At 39.9% G+C, this 18,678-nt stretch overlaps 1 protein-coding gene across 1 annotated transcript in view; it reads left to right on the forward strand.

Moving 5' to 3' along the window:
* Positions 1-844: 844 nt before the first annotated feature.
* MAP3K14 (mitogen-activated protein kinase kinase kinase 14) overlaps positions 845-18,678 on the forward strand; it is a 46,589-nt gene continuing 28,755 nt past the window's right edge. The window contains exons 1-2 of the mRNA XM_081343627.1: positions 845-927; positions 17,166-17,441. Of these exons, the coding sequence (XP_081199753.1) occupies positions 17,186-17,441 (256 nt within the window). The 5' untranslated portion in view covers positions 845-927; positions 17,166-17,185. The remainder of the gene's footprint in view (positions 928-17,165; positions 17,442-18,678) is intronic.

Raw genomic sequence — 18,678 nt, forward strand, 5'->3', positions numbered from 1 at the left:
AATGATAGATCACAACTAGGCAAAGCTCTTGATTATTTCCTATTGACTTTTAACAACCCCACAGGTAGATATCCTGGATGATCCACCCCTAATTTGCCCCTTCAGACTTTATAATAGCACATGCATCGCTACTGTAATTGACTTTTGCTTCTGATTGTCTTATTCTTTTTCTTTCCTTTGTTCTCAGCATAATGTAATGTGTCCAAAATATAATTTGGGCCTGATTATTTCTGCTTCAAGTAAGAAGTCTAAAATTGTTTGGTTACAGGATCTATTTATTTATCCTTGGCATTTTTAGTTTTCTCCAACATTAAATTTCCAAAATGTCAATACTCTTATTTTGTCTCTTCTAGTTTTCTCCTTCAGGGCCTGTGACACAGAAAATCATTGCGTGCATGTTTCTAACATGGAAGTTATAGACCCATCATGCCATTTTAATATTCTCTATGTACAGTCAGTTTTCACTTCCGCTTAGGGAGGAAGAAGACCAAAACGTCCAAATCAGAAAGTCAGGAGACAGGCTAGCATTTCTCTATAGCCCGAACGATTTAAAAGAAATCACGAACAGTTCCAGCAACCAGACTGAAAAGAGGCGGGATTAGAAGGACTTTGAGGGACAGACCACGCAAGAGATTAGATGTGAATGACGTAACTGCTCTTAGAAGCGAATGGCCGACCGGCTTCCTTGTGAAGATTTGGGGATTGGTTTTTTATGCTTTTCTTCTTCAGCTTCCCCCGCGCGGGAGCAGCTGTAAGAGGCGGGCTTTCACGCCAATGAGAGGATGTGATTGCGCGACGGGCGAGGCGGGGGCGTAACCGGCTGTCCTCTTCCCTTCTCCGTGGCATTCACTTTCTTCACAGTCTCAGCTGAACTGCGGAGGAGGCTGCAGGTGGTCGTGTGGGTTCTCTTTCTTCTTCCCCCGACAGGTGGGTTTCTGCTCTGCGCCACCATTCGCCTTTTAAAGGGCTGATTTTGGCGGATCCCTGTTTCTGCTGTCAGAAATGACTCTTGAGTTGGACAGAGAGGAGCGACACGGCTTTTTCAAACAATTCTTTCTTTTTCGGTCTCTTGGTTGGTCTTCTACTTCACTGAACTGTCCCTAGAGTTTCTTTTCCACTGTCCCGTTTAACTTCGGTCCGGAATCCCGCGCTTCTGAGCGCCCCGGGAGGAGGAGTTAAAATTCGAAGGGAAGTTAACAGCATCTGAGAATCAGCCTGCTTTCTGCTTCTTTCGAGAGGTTTTGCTGTTTGCTTGGTCCTTTTTCCCTAAATCCCCAGACGTTGCAATTGCTGCAACCCGATGCCGTAGCCTGCCCTCCACCCCCGCAAGTTTTCTGTACTGAGTTGTATCTGATCTAAGTTAGCAAGATCCTTCCCGCAAAACAAAAACCTATTCATGATTATACTGTATGGGAGTTCTAAAAGTATTTCATTCGTAACATTTTCATTTTCCCATTCTCTGTCAGTTTTATACAGGAAAATCATATGTGCGTAGTGGCCTTTTGGTGGTCGCACTACGAACTAGAAAAATGTCTCCCTGAAGGTTCTCTGCCTCATTTTGGCGGAACCAGAGGATTCAGATTCTCACCTACTCTTAGTCTGGGGTCAGGCTCTTGAATCTTGCAATCTCTGAGCCTGTGCATTGTATGTGTTAAAAGAATGCATTATAGTAAAGGCCGGGATGGGGAATACATTTGAGTACAAAGAGTACAAATATCTGAAAAACTATAAGGATAATGCTCATAGGGCTAAAGTTGTAAACTTACTATAAAAGTAGTCTTTCTACTGTGTCATCTAGAAGAGTAAAAGAACAAGCTGTGGCAACAAAACCTGCACAACTAATTACTAATATGTGTCTTTCTGCTCCAGTGTGCATTAGGCTAACTTTCCCCAAACATTTGTGTGCATTCATATGCGTTTGTGCGCAAACACACACACACACACACACACTTCTATTCAATGGTAGAAACTTTCAATTCTCTTGAAACTTCAGAGGCATCATATTTATTTACTGCATTTACGGTACATTCCCAGGTTCCTTTATTTTTATTTTTATTTTTATTTTTATTTTTATTCCATTTATATCCCGCCCTTCTCCGAAGACTCAGGGCGGCTTACAAGCTTAGAAAATCATTCTTCATTCTATGTATATGCCTGCTTATTAGGGCCTTCACACACACACCCCAAGCGGCATTATTACAAAGTCAGCTTAATTGCCCCCAACAATGTGGGTCCTCATTTTACCTACCTCGGAAGGATGGAAGGCTGAGTCAACCTTGAGCCTGGTGGGATGCGAACCTACACTAATTGCAGGCAGCTGGTGTTACTTAAGGAGGCATTAGCCCACTGCTCCACCAAGGCTCACATATCTTTTATGTATAAAAGAGATAATTTCTGTAGGTTCATATTTAAAGAGGAAAGCTGAGTCTGGCTGCCTTGCAGAAGGCAGCCATGACAGAATCTTGTTCTCTTTTTCTCAGCTTCAGAATTGATTTTTCTGGAAGAGAAAAATAATATTTTGATTGGCATCACATGGACATTCAGGCCTAGTTCACATAGCGTGACAAACTATAATAATCATTTGATTAGTGTGTTGCCAAAATTCAACCACTTGTGGCTTCTTCAGTAAGCAATGGTTTAGTACAAAATAAATGCAGCCATAATACCTTAGTTCTTAGCTATTATCCAAAGCCAACTGTTATCTACAGGCTGGTAAAGGATCCTGATGACAAAAAGAAAAATTGGCTGTTAATGATTACAAAGTTGATTATAGTTGGTGATACTGACTCCACAATAGCAGTGTTTCTTCATATCCCATTAACAGTCAATTCCCTGTACTTTCCTTGGCAATAATGAGGATGTGTTTGCCATTGCCACCTTCTTCCTAGGGTTGAGGGTTGACCCAGGATCATCCAACTAGCTTTGTATCTAAGGCAGGACTAAAACTCACAGTCCTGCAGTTTCTTATGTTTTAACCATACATCATCTTTACAAAAACATTACTATTGAATATTGAACTATTATATAAATATGTCTTGTTCTACTTTCTCTTTTTTCATCAATCAGAATTTATTCCTCTTGCAGAGATATGATTGTTTGAAAGATTTTTTTTATCATTCTAAAATAAAATATCTAATTTGTAGAAAAAATGAGTTCATTTGTTTAATTTATAATTGCTGAACGAAATTTTCTAACCCTCTTAACCATACATTCTTCTATTCACTCGTGCAAATTTAATCTTGAAATAGATCCCACAAAACCAAGAATAGGTGAACTGTCATTTGTAGAGTTCAGAATGATGCTTTCCTGCCTTTCTGCCTTTACCACTTCTTTATAACTTTTTTTTAAAGAAATGCAGATATTTTGTTTTGCTAATTTTGAAGAAAAAGTTTGAAAGCATATAAAAATTTCTTGTTAGATACAGTGACCTGTTTGTTTACAAAATTTTGTAAAACCAGATAATTGTTGAAAGTAATGCTGTTATGGAAAATGTGTGGTAAACACTCAAAAACCACAAAGGGACAGACCAAAGTTCTGTGGTCAGGGACAGAAACTTTAATTGCTTGCACACCTTGTTTCTCTTTCCATGTTTCCAAGACCACTCACTCTCATTCCATCTCAAGGAAGTTGTATAATATAGAAAGGAAGAAAAAAAACATAAAACAATCAGCCCAGATAGCTGGAAGACAACATTAGGGTTGTGTAAAAGGAAGTGTGTGTATATACCGTAATTAACAGACGTTAGAGCCAAATAAGCCTGAATAGCATACTTTTTCTCCCAGGATAACTAGAGCTTCCTCCCTTCAAATTTTCCATAAACCTCTTTAAGAACTTATGGAATACTCTCCTTCCAGCAGTTTGGTGTGACCTCTACCCTTTTAGCCTTTGGGAAGATAGTCTAAAGTAGAAGAAATAGAATGAAGCTAATTCGAGCCTGAAGGGATGCGGTGGCTCAGTGGGTTAGGACACTGAGCTTGTCGATCAGAAGGTCGGCAGTTTGGCGGGTCGAATCCCAAGTGCCGCGTAACAAGCGCTGGCTCTTCGGCTTTGAAACGGAGATGAGCACCGGCCCCTAGAGTCGGAAACGACTAGCACGCATGTGCGGGGGAACCTTTACCTTTACCTAATTCGAGCCTGATGCAGGCATCCTCATAGGATGATTAAGGCTCAGGGTTTGTTTTGTTTTTTTTTGTTAGATTATTTTATAGTTACTGGCATTACTGTTTTTGTGAGCCACCCAGAGTTTATGGTCAGGATGTCTGTGGAGTTTCTACCAATTTTTTGGCTACTATTAGTATGGTTCTAGTTGCCCATTCAGTTTTCTTTTTTATATTTTATATGGTTTTCTATATAGGGACATGGTGGCTCAGTGGGTTAGGACACTGAGCTTGTCGATCAGAAGGTTGGCAGTTTGGCGGGTCGAATCCCGAGTGCCGCGTAACAGAGTGAGCGCCTATTACTTTTCCCAGCTTCTGCCAACCTAGCAGTTTGAAAGCATGTAAAAATGCAAGTAGAAAAATAGGGAGCACTACGGTGGGAAGATAACAGCGTTCCGTGTGCCTTTGGCATCTAGTCATGCCGGCCACATGACCACGGAGACATCCTCGGACAAGCGCTGGCTCTTCGGCTTTGAAACGGAGATGAGCACCAGCCCCTAGAGTTGGAAACGACTAGCACGCATGTGCGGGGAAACCTTTACCTTTATGTTTTCTATATGTTAAATAAAACAGAGGGATTTCCCACTGCTCAGTTAGACTTGGAATTCAGTACACATCTAAGAGCTGATGTTAGAGGTTCAAAATATTTTAAACTTGTTGCATTAAACCACTTATGACTAGAAGAGACATCTATTACATCCCCCTCTTCCTTTGTGGTAATTGACCTTTTCCTCAGTTTAATCAAAGATCCACCTTTCCTGTATGCTGTAGTGTAGCGGCCTTATCCTGTATATATTATTTATTAACAATAGAAGTTCTGGTTTTATGGTTCTTCAATTATACTGAAGTAAGACTAGCTTTTATTAAACATTTTTTCTGTCTAGTTGTTGTAGCACAGGTTGTCCTCTACTTACAACAGTTCATTTAGTAACTATTCAAAGTTACAATGGCACTAAAAAGTGACTTAAGACCATTTTTCACATCTATAACCATTGCAGCATCCCCATGGTTACATGGTCAAAATTCAGACACTTAGCAAATGACTCATATTTATGACAGTTGCAGTGACCCAGGGTTATGTGATCATCTTATGAGAAGCAAAGTCAATGGGGAAGCCAGATTCACTTAACATCTGTGTTGCTAACTTAACAACTGCACTGATTCACATAGCAACTGTGACAAAACAAGGTTGTAAAATGGGACAAAATTCAGTTAACAACTCTTGCTTAGTCACAGAAATATTGGGCTCAGTTATGGTCGTAAGTTGAGAACTATCTGTATTATCCTGCATAATTATTCAGATACTCCTCTATTTGTGCCTTTTATAACTGTATCTGTTGCAGAGTTTACAGCAAAAGCCTCCAGGACATCTTCAGTACCTTTTCTGACTTCCATCAGGCATTGTTCGTAAATATAGTTCTCAGCCAGAAGAATAATTTGTTTATTAAATAATATCAGAGACATTCAAGATCAGAATGTTGAACCTGAAGTTACGTTTGCAACTGCCTAACTTTGGTAGACAAGTTGCACTCCTGGCTAAAAGGATAACACTAAAGGAGGCAGGTTCCTTGAAGTAGAAATCAGGAATAGTTAAGAGTGACGTGCATATCTGTAGGCAATATGGCAAAATCGGAAGGGAAAGAGCATGATCTCTTGAATCTAGCCTCATCCTATACTAAAAAACTGATTTTTATATAAATACTAATTTTCAGACTATATATTGTGAATGAAACTGGTATTCTTGAAGAAGTAAACAAACCAGAGGTTCTCAGATGCCACACCCACATGGTGTGACATCCTGGGAACAAGTAATCTAGTGCAGCTCTTTTTGAACATGATTGGATCTTCCAATTGATTCAGAATCTATCCTTCAGAAAGGAATTAAATATGCCTTTTTACTTAATCGTGAATCAAAAGCTTCATTGGTAATAGAAATACAAGAGAAAGATTTAAATGAAGACAGTAGTTTGTTTTATTTTATGAAGATCAATAGATATGAGGTATTAGAAGGACACATTTTCATCTTAATTTTAGGAAAAATTTTAAGATTTTAGGAAAAAACAATGTCTACTAACAGAAGTATTGAATACACTGTCCTAAAGCATCCATAATTTTGTGTAGTATTAATTTCTCACTTTTGCCAAATAAGAGGTGAACTGAGAATTATGATTATTATTTAATTAATTTTGTTATCTAGCTGTTATTATTTTTATAAATAACTCTAAGTGAACATAGATGATACTTCTTTTTCCTCCTATTGTCACCATAGCAATATCAAATGATGTATGTATCTCTGAAGAAACAAAAAATTTAATTAAATGTGCCAAGATTGAGTTATGAAGTATGTTATAAAAGAGGAAGAAGGAACAAATAGATATTTGTAATAAGAACAAATATTACAAAAACAAATATTTGAAAAATAAATTATATATTGAATTGAAAACTAATATGTGAAGAATGGATAGATTTGAGGAATGAGAAAATTGGGCTGGCTTGGAATTGATGAGATCCTGAAGCATAGAGTAGCCAGCAACATAATATTAGATGAGATAAAGTTTCACAGTTATTTAATTTGAATTCCATCAACATGGGATCAGCCATTTATGATTAATGGGTTCTAATGTGATCAGTGACTAGTGGACTAGTAGAAAGATTAGTCTTTGGGCTCATTATAAAGCTTAGGCAAGTTCATAAAAAATGTAATGGTTCATAAAGTAAATGGTCTCATGCCAATTCACAATTTCTGCAGCTTAGTATTAAGCTCCTTGATAAAGCCTCAGTTTGATTTTCATCTTGCTTAGAAGTTCTCAGACATTCCGCCCACATAAAGAAGTATCTTTATTACATACCAAGGCAATAAAGACGTACAAAGTTGATTGCTTTTGTCTTTGTTAGGGTTGCAAATTTCCTCTTACCCAGGGCAATGCAAAGCCCTTGTCTTTTCTCCCTAGATGTTTCAACAAAATGTATTGTCTATGTATCTGACAGCTCTGCCCTGTGAATTTCTGGCTTTTACAGAACTCTGCATAAGTATATTTAAATGTAAAATCTAAAAATGAAAAAAGTATCCAATGTCAGAGCAAAAGAATATACGTTAAATCCACTTAGTGTCACAAGTTGAATCAATACTGCTCCAGCTGACGTTTCTTTTTAAAAAGACAATTTTGTATTGAAAGCATTTCCAGTATTGTACTTCTATCGCAGTATTTGCAATAAATCTGCAGTAAAACTTGGCCTGGGTTTTGTTTTGGAGATTTTAATTTTGTTTATAAAAATTAAAAGGCTATTTTCCCATTTATAAGGTTCAACAGTCATTCCCAGTCCTTGACTTAACAGCAGGGTAGTAGTAGATGCTTTGGGTGTAGGATGAGTCATTAGTGGCTCACTTTTTTTTTCTTTCAAGTTACATTTAAATAGCAGCAGGAGTTGCAGAAGGCTGTGTATGAAAGCGTGGGTGCAGAGAAAGCACTAAACTTTGTTGAGAACTGGCCTGTAGCATTTGCTGCAAGGCTGTGCAGGCTGCATTTTAAAGTTCACATATCTAATTATCTCTGGTGATTCATCCTGTCTGGCTCTATGGCTTGCCAAGTTCCTTTAGAGCATATTTGCAACTGTAGAGTCATAGGATACATTTAGCTGAGGATTAACTTCCTTGGGTACCTCTTAAGCTGTGCTGGCTTCTCTGCAGTAGTTTCTTGAATGGCCTGGGCCTCCCCAATATTGTTCAAGGCACATAACGTACTTTCTCATTAATATGATCAAAGAATCCTGTCAATAGCATGAGCATTTTTTAAATAGTTCTTTTTAAACACATTTTCCTCACCTATTTCAAAACTGAATTCGAAAGGAAAATTCTTTGACTGGTCTTGAAACGCTTTCTGAAGTATTTAGCTTTTGTGTTAACTAGATTATCAATTTACTGCATTGGGCAGAATTTGCTTTAAAAGATTTCTGGAAGATTTTGTTTTAAATCTGGTTTGTTAACATGGTTGTTTACATAAGCATAGACTTAATAGAATGTCATATTGATTTTTTGCAATTCTGCAGATAATTTAAGGCTCATACAAAATAGTTAGGAATCCGCTATGCTAATAATAATAATAATAATAATAATAATAATAATAATAATAATAATAATAATAATAATAATAATTTAATTTCTATACCACCCTTCTCCCGAAGGACTCAGGGCGGTGTACAGGGCAATAAATACAGTAAAAATACAGTGTACAAAAGTTAAGATAGAATTAAATATTAAAGCCCAATACAATAAAAATTAATAAAAAATAATATTAAAATAACCCAAACCCATCAGACCAGGCCGGCTTGTTCAAATAAATAAGTTTTTAGGTCACGGCGGAAGGAGCGAAGGTCAGGAGCCATCCGGAGCTCAACCGGTAAACGGTTACATAGGTCTGGCGCACCCACAGAGAATGCCCTCCCCCTGGGGGTCGCCAGCCGACACTCTCTGACCGACAGCAACCTGAGGAGGCCCTCTCTGTGGGAGCGCACTGGACGAAGGGAAGTTGATGCTGGCAGCAGGTGCTCCCATAAGTAATCCGGACCCATGCCATTTAGGGCTTTATAGGTCATCACCAGCACCTTGAATCTCACCCGGAGGGCAACCGGAAGCCAATGCAGCTCACAGAGTAGAGGTGTTACATGGGAGTATCGGGAAACCCCCAACACCACTCGCGCGGCCGCATTCTGCACCAGCTGAAGCCTCCGAGTGGTCCTCAAGGGCAGCCCCATGTAGAGAGCATTGCAGTAATCTAAACGAGAGGTCACGAGCACATGAGTGACTGTACGCAAGGCATCCTGGTCCAGATAGGGCCGCAACTGGCGCACCAGGCGAACCTGGGCAAAGGCCCCCCTAGTCACAGCTCCTATATGATCTTCTAAGGAGAGCTGTGAATCTAGGAGGATACCCAAGTTGCAAGCCCTATCTACGGGGGGGGGGGTAATAGCTCACCCCCCCATAGTTAGAGATGGAATAATCTGAATTTCCCGAGATGCCGGCACGCACAACCACTCAGTCTTGTCGGGATTGAGCCGAAGCCTGTTCCTCCCCATCCAGACCCGAACCGCCTCCAGGCAACGGGACATCACATCGAGGGCATCACTAGGGTGGTTTGGGGTGGAGATGAAAAGCTGGGTGTCATCATCAGAATAGAGGAAGATGCTTAGAATTAAGGGATAGAATGTTTTTGAGCAATATCAAAAATAACAGAAAATCAGGAGGGTTGAAGCCAACCTCACTCCAGGGGACATGAGATTCCAAACAGTAGCAACAATAGAAAAGGTTCTTCTCCTGGACCATTCCAGCTGGAACACCTTGGCCTGCAGCATGCTTTCTCTGCCTTTAAAGGTGATTATCTACACCTTGTTGCATCCCGAAGTAAATTGGCAGCCAGTGCAACTCAGGGAGTAGTGGTGTTACATGGGGCGCTTTGGGACCTCAATAACTGCCCATGCTGCTGCACTTTGCACCAGGTGTAGTTTTCAAAGACTCTTCAAGGGTTGCTCTATGTAGAGTGCATTGCAGTAGTCAACCATGAGATGACTAGGCTTGAATGAGTGAGCACAAGAACTCCTAACGCAGAAGTGGCCACAATTTATGTACAACATGAAATTGTCCAAAGGTTCTCTTGCTGTGATTGCCACTTGCTCTTTGAGCAGGAGTCAGAAGTCAAGAAGAATCTCCAGGTTGTGGACTGGAGTAGTGACACTCCATCCAGCACTAAATACATCAAAGTCTCGGATTTTGGGGGTCCATGCATTCAAAGTCACTTGGTATTGCCAGGGTTTAGCTGAAGCCTGTTGTGCCCCATCCAGGCCCCACAGTCTCTAGGCACTGCAAGAGGGCAGTCACACCATCACTTGGCTCTCAGGGTTACTGCATATGTAGATACCTCAACCCATGGTGATGGGTGAACTCAATAAATATCAGTAAAGGACAAGCATATTTCATTGTAATTGTCCATACATTTTCCATGTCTATAAGTAGTTTTTTCATAAGTCACAGATATGGTGGAATCTCTAGCTAGAGGGAGGAGTTAAGAGGGAGGCCGCGCTTAGAATCCTTGCATTGCAGGAAATAACACAGCCCTGACCTTCCCCAGAATCCTTGAAGCCTATCTGACCTTTCCCTAGGGAAAGGCAGTCTGATGGAGTATTTGTATTAGAGATCAAAGGTCCCCAACCTTTGGGGCACCAGAGACGGTTACGTGGAGAGACGTTTTTCTGCTGATTGGAGGGGGTGCAGTTTTGTATGCTGATTGCATCTCGCGGATGGGGCTTTGCTTGTTTGTGCTGACTGGTTGCTGGCATGCCACAGCCCGGTACAAGTCCACATATTGCGGGTTGGGGACCCCTATTATAGATGACTAACGCTATGTTTCTGCTTGAGACTATTTATGAGTGGTTTGGGTTACTTGTGTGTGATGCAGGCAACAGTGAATAAATGGGTTCATAAATTTATATTTCTAGTATTGAAGGATTTATCTATTACCAATACTATAAAAATGGCATAAATAATCCATTGGTATTGCCAACCTAGCTGTTCGAAAGCACGTAAAAATGCAAGTAGAAAAATAGGGACCACTACGGTGGGAAGGTAACAGTGTTCCGCGCGCCTTTGGCATCTAGTCATGCCGGCCACATGACCACGGAGATGTCTTTGGACAAGCGCTGGCTCTTCAGCTTTGAAGCGGAGATGAGCACCGGCCCCTAGAGTTGGAAACAACTAGCACGCATGTGCGGGGGAACCTTTACCTTTATTGTCCAGTCATTGGTTTCCATATAACTAATGTGTATAGTTCAAAACAATATTTGAAAATACAAAATATCATCACAATCAAATTAGCAACTGTAAGTAGAATTCCTAAAACGTAAGCATGGAAGGAGGCTTAGAATGTAAATTGTGGTTGTATTTTCATATGAAAGATTAGGTGTGTAAAATTGTAAACTATTTGCTGTTATTTTTGACATTGCTGAAAGACATTTTATTCTTTAATTCTAAGTATACATATCCTGATTCCTAATTATTTTAGATCAATACTTAAGAAGTGAAAGGTACTATACCTGCCATTTGTTATTTTTAAGATGATAATGGAATGATCTGCTAGGTTTTTTTTATGTTAAAAAGGCATTAACAACCTGGTTGTGTTTATTTTTTTCATCTCAAAAAAATAGTACAAAAATAAAATAATGCCTTTTGGAAAAGTGAACAAAAATGCATATTGGAGAAATATTTTTAAAGCTAATCTTAAAGTAGTTTAAGAATTAAATGCATAATACTTTAGAGAAGAATGCATGTAGTATGATGCAACAAAGAGAATGTGACACTGTCATGGACTACATTTGGACTGATCTAAAAACACTCTTATGGGAGACCTTTGAGCTATATCAGAAACAGAATAGACCAGCAGGGTTGCTTATTCCTGACACAGGCAAATGTTCTGCCTTCAGTTTGGGCTAATTAGAAAGGCATTATACTTTTGGAGCATGTCCGTGATTTGAATTATAGTAATGCTAAGCAAATGTGGAGCATATGTTTCCCTCAGTGAACGCAGATCGTGCTTATAGAGAACTTCAGAATGTTCAAATGATTGATAAAACCAGGAAGGCCTGGAAGCTGCAGATACCAACTTTGGGTTTATGGAAATCAAGACAGCCCATCATTTATGGTTCTTTCATAAACGAATTCAGTTAAAAATTATTTTCTCCTTCCTGTTTTGCTTCATGAAAATAGCATTGATATGTTACCTAATTGAAACAAATCCCTTGAGACCATGAGCCTAACTGGGGGCAATATCGCATATTGGTTTTGCTTTTTTGAGATGCAACATCCTCTTGTTCTTTAAGAAGGAAAGGTGTCTGCAAGATGTGACTGAAAATTGTGGCTTCTGAAATGTTAGAAAAGGCTTTCTGAGCAGCCACCTGAAGCTGGGGAAGACAAAAGTCACTTAATCTACTGAGAGAGCATTGTTTGTGTGGGATCCAGAACGTGGGCGTTCTTTACAAGAAAAGGGTTGGCTGCTGAAACAAGCAAAACCAAGCCCTAAGCCAAGAGTGCAACTACTGTATGTAAAATCAAACCACCTCAAGCAAATGCAAAAAAGGAGACTTAAGAGTAGCATCCATGAAATAATAAGTTTAACAAAGTCAGGGTGGTGGCAAAGATAGGAAGGCACATAAGTTCCTTTTCTAGCAAGACCCATTTTATTTTTCCTTTGGTGGCTTTTTGCTCTAGGATAAAGATGAGGAGGTACTTTTTGGCAAGGATCTTCTGTAATCTGGGTCTGAAGTGAGCTAGCTGAATATTTGCTTTACCTGCTGCTGTGTTTTGTACTGTATTGGGTAACAAGCCATTTTGACCAATTTTAAAAAAAAGGTAACTTTAGAGAAGGAGTCCTATCAAAATATAAAAAGTTCCTAGTTAGAAAAGATAAGATGGGATCTTAATTAGAAAGGACTTGTTTAGTTCCAGAGACTAGAGGAAGGTAAGAGTTATAAGCTCCTCAACGAAATCTGGGTTATATAGGGATTCCCAGCTTGTACTGATGAGTAAGGGTTAGTGGTTTGCCATTGCTTTCTTTCTAGGGCTGAAAAGAATGATTGGCCCAAATTCTCCCAGAAATTCACCTTAGTCACGCCTAAGGCAGGACTAGAATTCACAGTCCCAATTTCTAGCTTGGTGCCTTTAATTATTACACCAGGTTGATTCTTCTCATATGCTTATATCAGTTCAGCAATATTTTCTTCTGCAAATGGTATATGTGCTCATTGCCTGTGATTCTCAGACCAATAATAAACAATTGAGACTGTGGTTATCATATCTTTTAATGATAGGCCCTTCCCTCTGCGTGGGCAGCTGTATTGACAGAAGGAGGGCCACATAAAATATGGGAGTGCTTGGAAAAGACTCAAGATTTATATGTGGTGTGTAACATCTAGTTAAAAAACAAAACAGCTTTAGAGGAAAATAGCCTAAAACAAATAGAAGACGTTTTTGTGTGTGTGGGGGGGGAGGCGGGTGTCTCTCTCTCATAGAGAAAAGCCAAAGGGGGATGAAGTATATATGCTAGGCCTATAATCCCTTAAATGAGTTTCAAATGCAACCCCACCCTTCCTAGCCAGCCAATATTTCTGGAGATATCTGCTTCCTTCAAGTACAGGAAACAATTTCTCATCTACCTCACCTGGGTGGCCTTACCTTGCATGCCTTACCCCAGCAGAGTTTAAAGTCCAAGATTTCTGTCTTCCAGAAAATTTCAAGATGCCATGATCAAAAGAGAAGCAAAGTTCCTTTCTTGACTTCTAGCCTTGCAAAACAGAAAGAGGATCCTGGCCATAGAAAGATACTGGAGCCTGAGCACTAAGGCAGGCCTATTTAGCTGTAGTTGCATCTTAAAAAGCCATGCCCTCCCAGTTAATTATTTTATAATATGTCTAAGTAAAAAAAAAAGATTGAATTCTTTATATTAAAACAGTTTTTAATGTTTCTTTTTAATTATCACAAGGATTTCCTAATTAGTTCAAAAAAGAAAATTCTACCAAAAAAAAGAAAATTGAAACTCAAATGTTTGTGTTTGTGAATATCAAATAGTATAAAAATGTATACATGACATTTAATGTCGTTCCCAGTTACTTTTAATATCTTTTGAAAGAGATTCTGTAATGGGCGTGATCTTTCTGAAAAGTTGCTCTCTTTATTTTGACTTAACACATCTCTGCAAAAATGTAAAGACAAATTTATTTGGCCCTGAATACTTTGTTCTTGGCAACAACTTGGATGCAAATTATTTAATACTCCAAAAAGTAATAATTATATAAGCATTTATATAGCAGGGAATTCTAATTAGTGGACTCTGCAGAAATTTAGATTGTATGTTCCAATTTAGATGCCTAATTTCATAACCTATTGTCAGGTAAACTTACACTTCATGTTACACAGTAAAACTGTCAGAATCCATTTATATCATATTCATAAATGGAATGTTTCAAACATTATTCCATGGATTCTGCCATCTCCCGAAGAGAAGGGAATGGATGTGTATTGAACCGGTATTAGGCATTTCAAAGGAAAGGAGAAGCCTTTTGAACTGGGGAAACAAAAGGGGGGGCTAGCATCTGGCTTGTGTCACGGAAGAGAGCAATAAACATGAAAGGTCCTAAGTTCCTTTTTCCCACAAGAGGGATGATACGAGATAAAGGATGGGGGACTGACCAAATGGGGTTAAGGGGGGTTAAACCGGGAACTCTTTATAAGGGTCTACTTTGTGGAATAATATTAAGTCCTGTCTCGTATTCCTACAACCAAGCATGTCATAGTAAAGATTCTTTTTGGAATAGATTTGACTCCAAGAATTTTGTCTTCCTAAGACGTGGTTTGCGGTGGGTCCTGACAAAAACTACTATACACATATATTTTATGTACAACTGATTTGTTTGAATATAAAATGGGTAAAACAGTAAAAAAGAGAAATAAGAGATTTTTGTGAAATGCTTTTCCCTTTTTTGAGGGGGGGGGGCAAACATAAGGAAAAAGAAAAACCAGCACAGTCAATATAAGAATGATGCTTCCATTTTGGTAGGGGCAGAATAGAAAATCTTGTAATGTATCACTATGTCAGCGCAAGCTGCTTTCTCTAAAAAGGAGAGTTTGTGGAAGACCAGCCAAGACTGAGCCATTTCTGACTACAGCAACTGCTTAAGAGCCAATTCCATTCCACTGCAAACCTAATTCTTCAATTCTGGATCCATTGAGACTTGGGCTCAAAGGAGAAAGCAGTTTTGTGTTCTGTTTTGTCACAGACAGGATTTTGTTGGCAATTCAAGTTAACATTGGTATTCTTGAATTGTGAGCTCTTAGGAAAGTATCCCTTCCTTGTGTGTTGCAAACAGCCATTTCCAGTGGGGGGAAAAACAGGACAAAGCAGAGTGGGGAAAAACATTTTCTTTTGCTATATTTCCAGTATGAATTATTAGACCATGGCAGGATCCCCACAGAAGAGCCCTTTTAAAGATTATGTAAAGAAAACCAATATAAAAAAACAGAGGAGCTCTGAGAAGGCTTCGAGAAATGTTTCCCTTTTGCAATTGAGCATTCAAGAAGGGACAGGAAAGGAGAAAGGGAAAGAGGAAATAAAAAAAGGAAAGGGGAAGAGAGCAAGGAAGGAAGAAGGAAAGGAAGAAAAAGGAAAGGATAACGAAGAGGGAAGGAAAAAGAAAAGGGGAAAAGGAAGGAAGAAAAGAAGGTAGGTAGGTAGGAAGGAAATTATAATGAGAGATTGGGAGGATTTGAGGGAAGTCCTGCCTTAGCACTTGGCCACGAGCAGCCCTGCTGCCCTTTCACCATCCCCTTGTCCCCTCCTCTTGACCTCTCCTGGTGGTTTCCCATCCTATCGCTGAGGATGCTTTGGTTACAAAGCCGGGACTCCTCACATGGAGAGGGGGTGGGCCATTCTGAAGCCTTTGCCTTTTTGCACACACCATGAGCAACCTGGCCAAAGAGAGCAAGCCAAGCAGCAGAAGCCTTGAGGAGGTAAGCACAGCCGGGCACCCCCTTGGGGAAGGCTGGGCTGGGCACTTGCCTTCCACTGCCCAGGGCTCCCTGTACTGCCAGGGATCCTCTGTGGGGCCTGAGAGGGATGACAAGGCTCCTCTGGTGGACAAGGATATGGTGCTCGCCATGGTCTCACCTTCCTCTGTTGGAGACAGTGGATCCGCTTCAGCCCCACCTGGGCCACCATAGGTTCCCCCCCCAACATGAGCTACATCGAGCTGGCCATGCCCATCCCAGCCACACACCCCGAGATCAACCACAACCTTTGATGCGGCCCTCAGTGACGTTGAATTTGATACCCCTGCTCTTATTCCTTCTAATTAACATTTACTATATATGAAGCTCCTGTGTGAGGTTATCCGTTGTATGGGTCAGGTGTAATTGGCATGCTGATTATATAGCTCAGTATCATGTGCATCTTGAGTATGGACAACCAACTCATACCATAAAGTACTTGAATCAGTGCTCGGAGATTGTAGGGCAATGCATTTAAGCTCAACCGTAGCAAGACAAAGTAAATACTGATGTGGGTATGAACTTCCAGTTCTGGGAAGTTTGTATCTCTAATTCTAAATAAGGTTACACTCCCCACATGAAACTGATGTACAATTTGAAGTTCTTCTTGCACTCCTGCTCAAAATTCCTAGTCAAAGAACATGTGATAGCTGTAGCCAGGAAGGCCTTCTCACAAATTTGTCTTGTACACCAATTGCATCTCTTCCTGGATTGGGAAGCTCTTCTCATAGTCCCATATGCTTTGATTAACCCAGTTGCAAACCTGCTTTTCTTTAAATACGGCTTAACTATTTCACCAAGTTTGGGGTTAGGGCAGCTTATGATCTCCCTTTGTGAGATGTTCTTATGTCTGCTGCATTTGAATAAACCTTCCCATTGCCCGATAATTGTTCTTTCTGCGGTTTTCAGCTTGTATATTGTCTATCTCTGAGAAATTGGACAGCTTTAGAATTATAAATGATAAGAACAAGCATTATAAATACATTTTCAATAGAGATGCAAAATATGGGTGTATGTAAGGCTGTGTCTTTAAAGGAAATTTTATTCTCAAAGTAGTTTAACACTTTTAAGTATAGTTTATAAAATAAAAAGGTCCCTTATTTTAAAAAGAAAAGAAAACATTTGTGATAATTGCAGGATATTTGCTAAAATGTTTGCTGTTGGCATTTAGAATATGTAACTTCTTAATTCCTTTGAATTTTGAAAGGTGTTTTTAAAAGATGATTTGGGATTCCTAAGTAGCCACGTAGCTACTTAGGTATTGTGATTTGTTTTCTGCTACAAGGTAATATGCTTCCTTCAAGAAAAAATACTTTTCATTGTCCAGTATAGAAAGAGGTAATCATCAATATTCATAAGCTCTATCAGAACAACTTCTTAAAAATTAACATTTAATGCTTCTTTTCCTGGGATTTGTCTTTTAGTAACATACCAAAAATAAGAGATGGCAGTAATGGAAATAGCTTGCCAGGACCAAACAGAGCCAGCTACTGGATCTCCAAAGGATCTCCTAATGGGCAAAGGGCCAGAAGAAGTAGTGAGTGAAAAGAAAAGCAATGTTTGCAAAATAGAGGAGCCAGATAAAAAGATGTTTCATGGATCATGGAAGATCCTTAATGATGTGATTGCTAAAGGAACTGCCAAGGAAGACAGCGGAGAAAGGAGCTTAGCCTCAATCTCCATCATTGCCCAGGCAGAATGTAAGTGGAAAATAATATATTAATGAAAGGAGGAGGAGGAGCTGAAGGTGTGAGTGTGTATGTGTGTGTTAGAGAGAGAGAATGTTAATGTTTATGTAAGTATAACTATCTTCTGGAAAGATCAATTGGTAGCCTTCTAATAGATTTTTAGTCTTAATAAGGACATTCAGTTGGATACCATGATGATTAAGGGAGAAATGCTTTCTGAATATTAATTGCTCTTAATTCACTTTTCCATTTCTCCTGGCATTTTCATCTCTCTCTGTAATTCTGAGTCTGAATTCTAGTAGAAACCTCTAACTTTGAAAGTGTAAGTGATTTAGAGTAAATACTTAGAATAGAATTACAATAAACCCTTGACTTAAAAGACCACTGGGGACAGGAGCATCTGCTATATCTGAATGTTCATGAAATATTGAAAGGGAATTTATGCATGTGTTATACCATTGTATACAAATTTAGTTGTTCTGTAACAACTAATGTCAAATGGAATTCAATGCATGCATAACATGGCATTACATGTACAATGCTGAACAGATTGTGTTGCATCTGAAGTCCACTATATTAAGATCTGATAAACTGGGATTTTAATATAATTTAGGCATATCTAAAAAAAACCCATGTGTTCTCCTATTCTCAATTGATCAGCACTCTTAAATTCAGAAGTAGTCTGAATTGATTGATATTTACCATCAATTTGTTTTTGACTCCTAGAAACCAAATAGATTTCCTCCAGGACTGTGCTATTATATGTATACCGTATATACTTGAGTATAAGCCGAATTTTTCAGCCCACTTTTTGGGCTGAAAAATTCCACTTCGGCTTATACTCCAGTCAACAAAAAAACTTACCAAGGACTTGTGCGCGGCCGAGGCTTTGGTGCTTCCGGGATCGCGCGCACCTCTCCCAAGCCACCGCCGTCCGGAGACCTGCCGAAGTTTGGGGAGGTTTGGGGAGGTCCGCGTGCACCTCCCCAAACCTCCCCAAACTTCGGCAGGTCTCCGGACGGCGGCGGCTTGGGAGAGGTGCGCGCGATCCCGGAAGCACCGAAGCCTCGGCCGCGAGCAAGTCCTCGGTAAGCTCCGGGCGGTCACTTGCTTCGCGTCTCCTGAGGGAAGGGGGGGGCGACTGGAGCGGGCGTGTTTCCTCGCCTGCTGGGCGCCGCGATTTGCCCGGGGAACGCGCGGGCCCCGAATGGCAGCGTGGAGCGAGGAAGCGGACAGCCAGGGCTTCCCC

The sequence above is a fragment of the Vipera berus genome (genome assembly GCF_964194415.1).
Source record: "Vipera berus genome assembly, chromosome: Z".
In the NCBI taxonomy this organism is placed as follows: Eukaryota; Metazoa; Chordata; class Lepidosauria; order Squamata; family Viperidae; genus Vipera; species Vipera berus.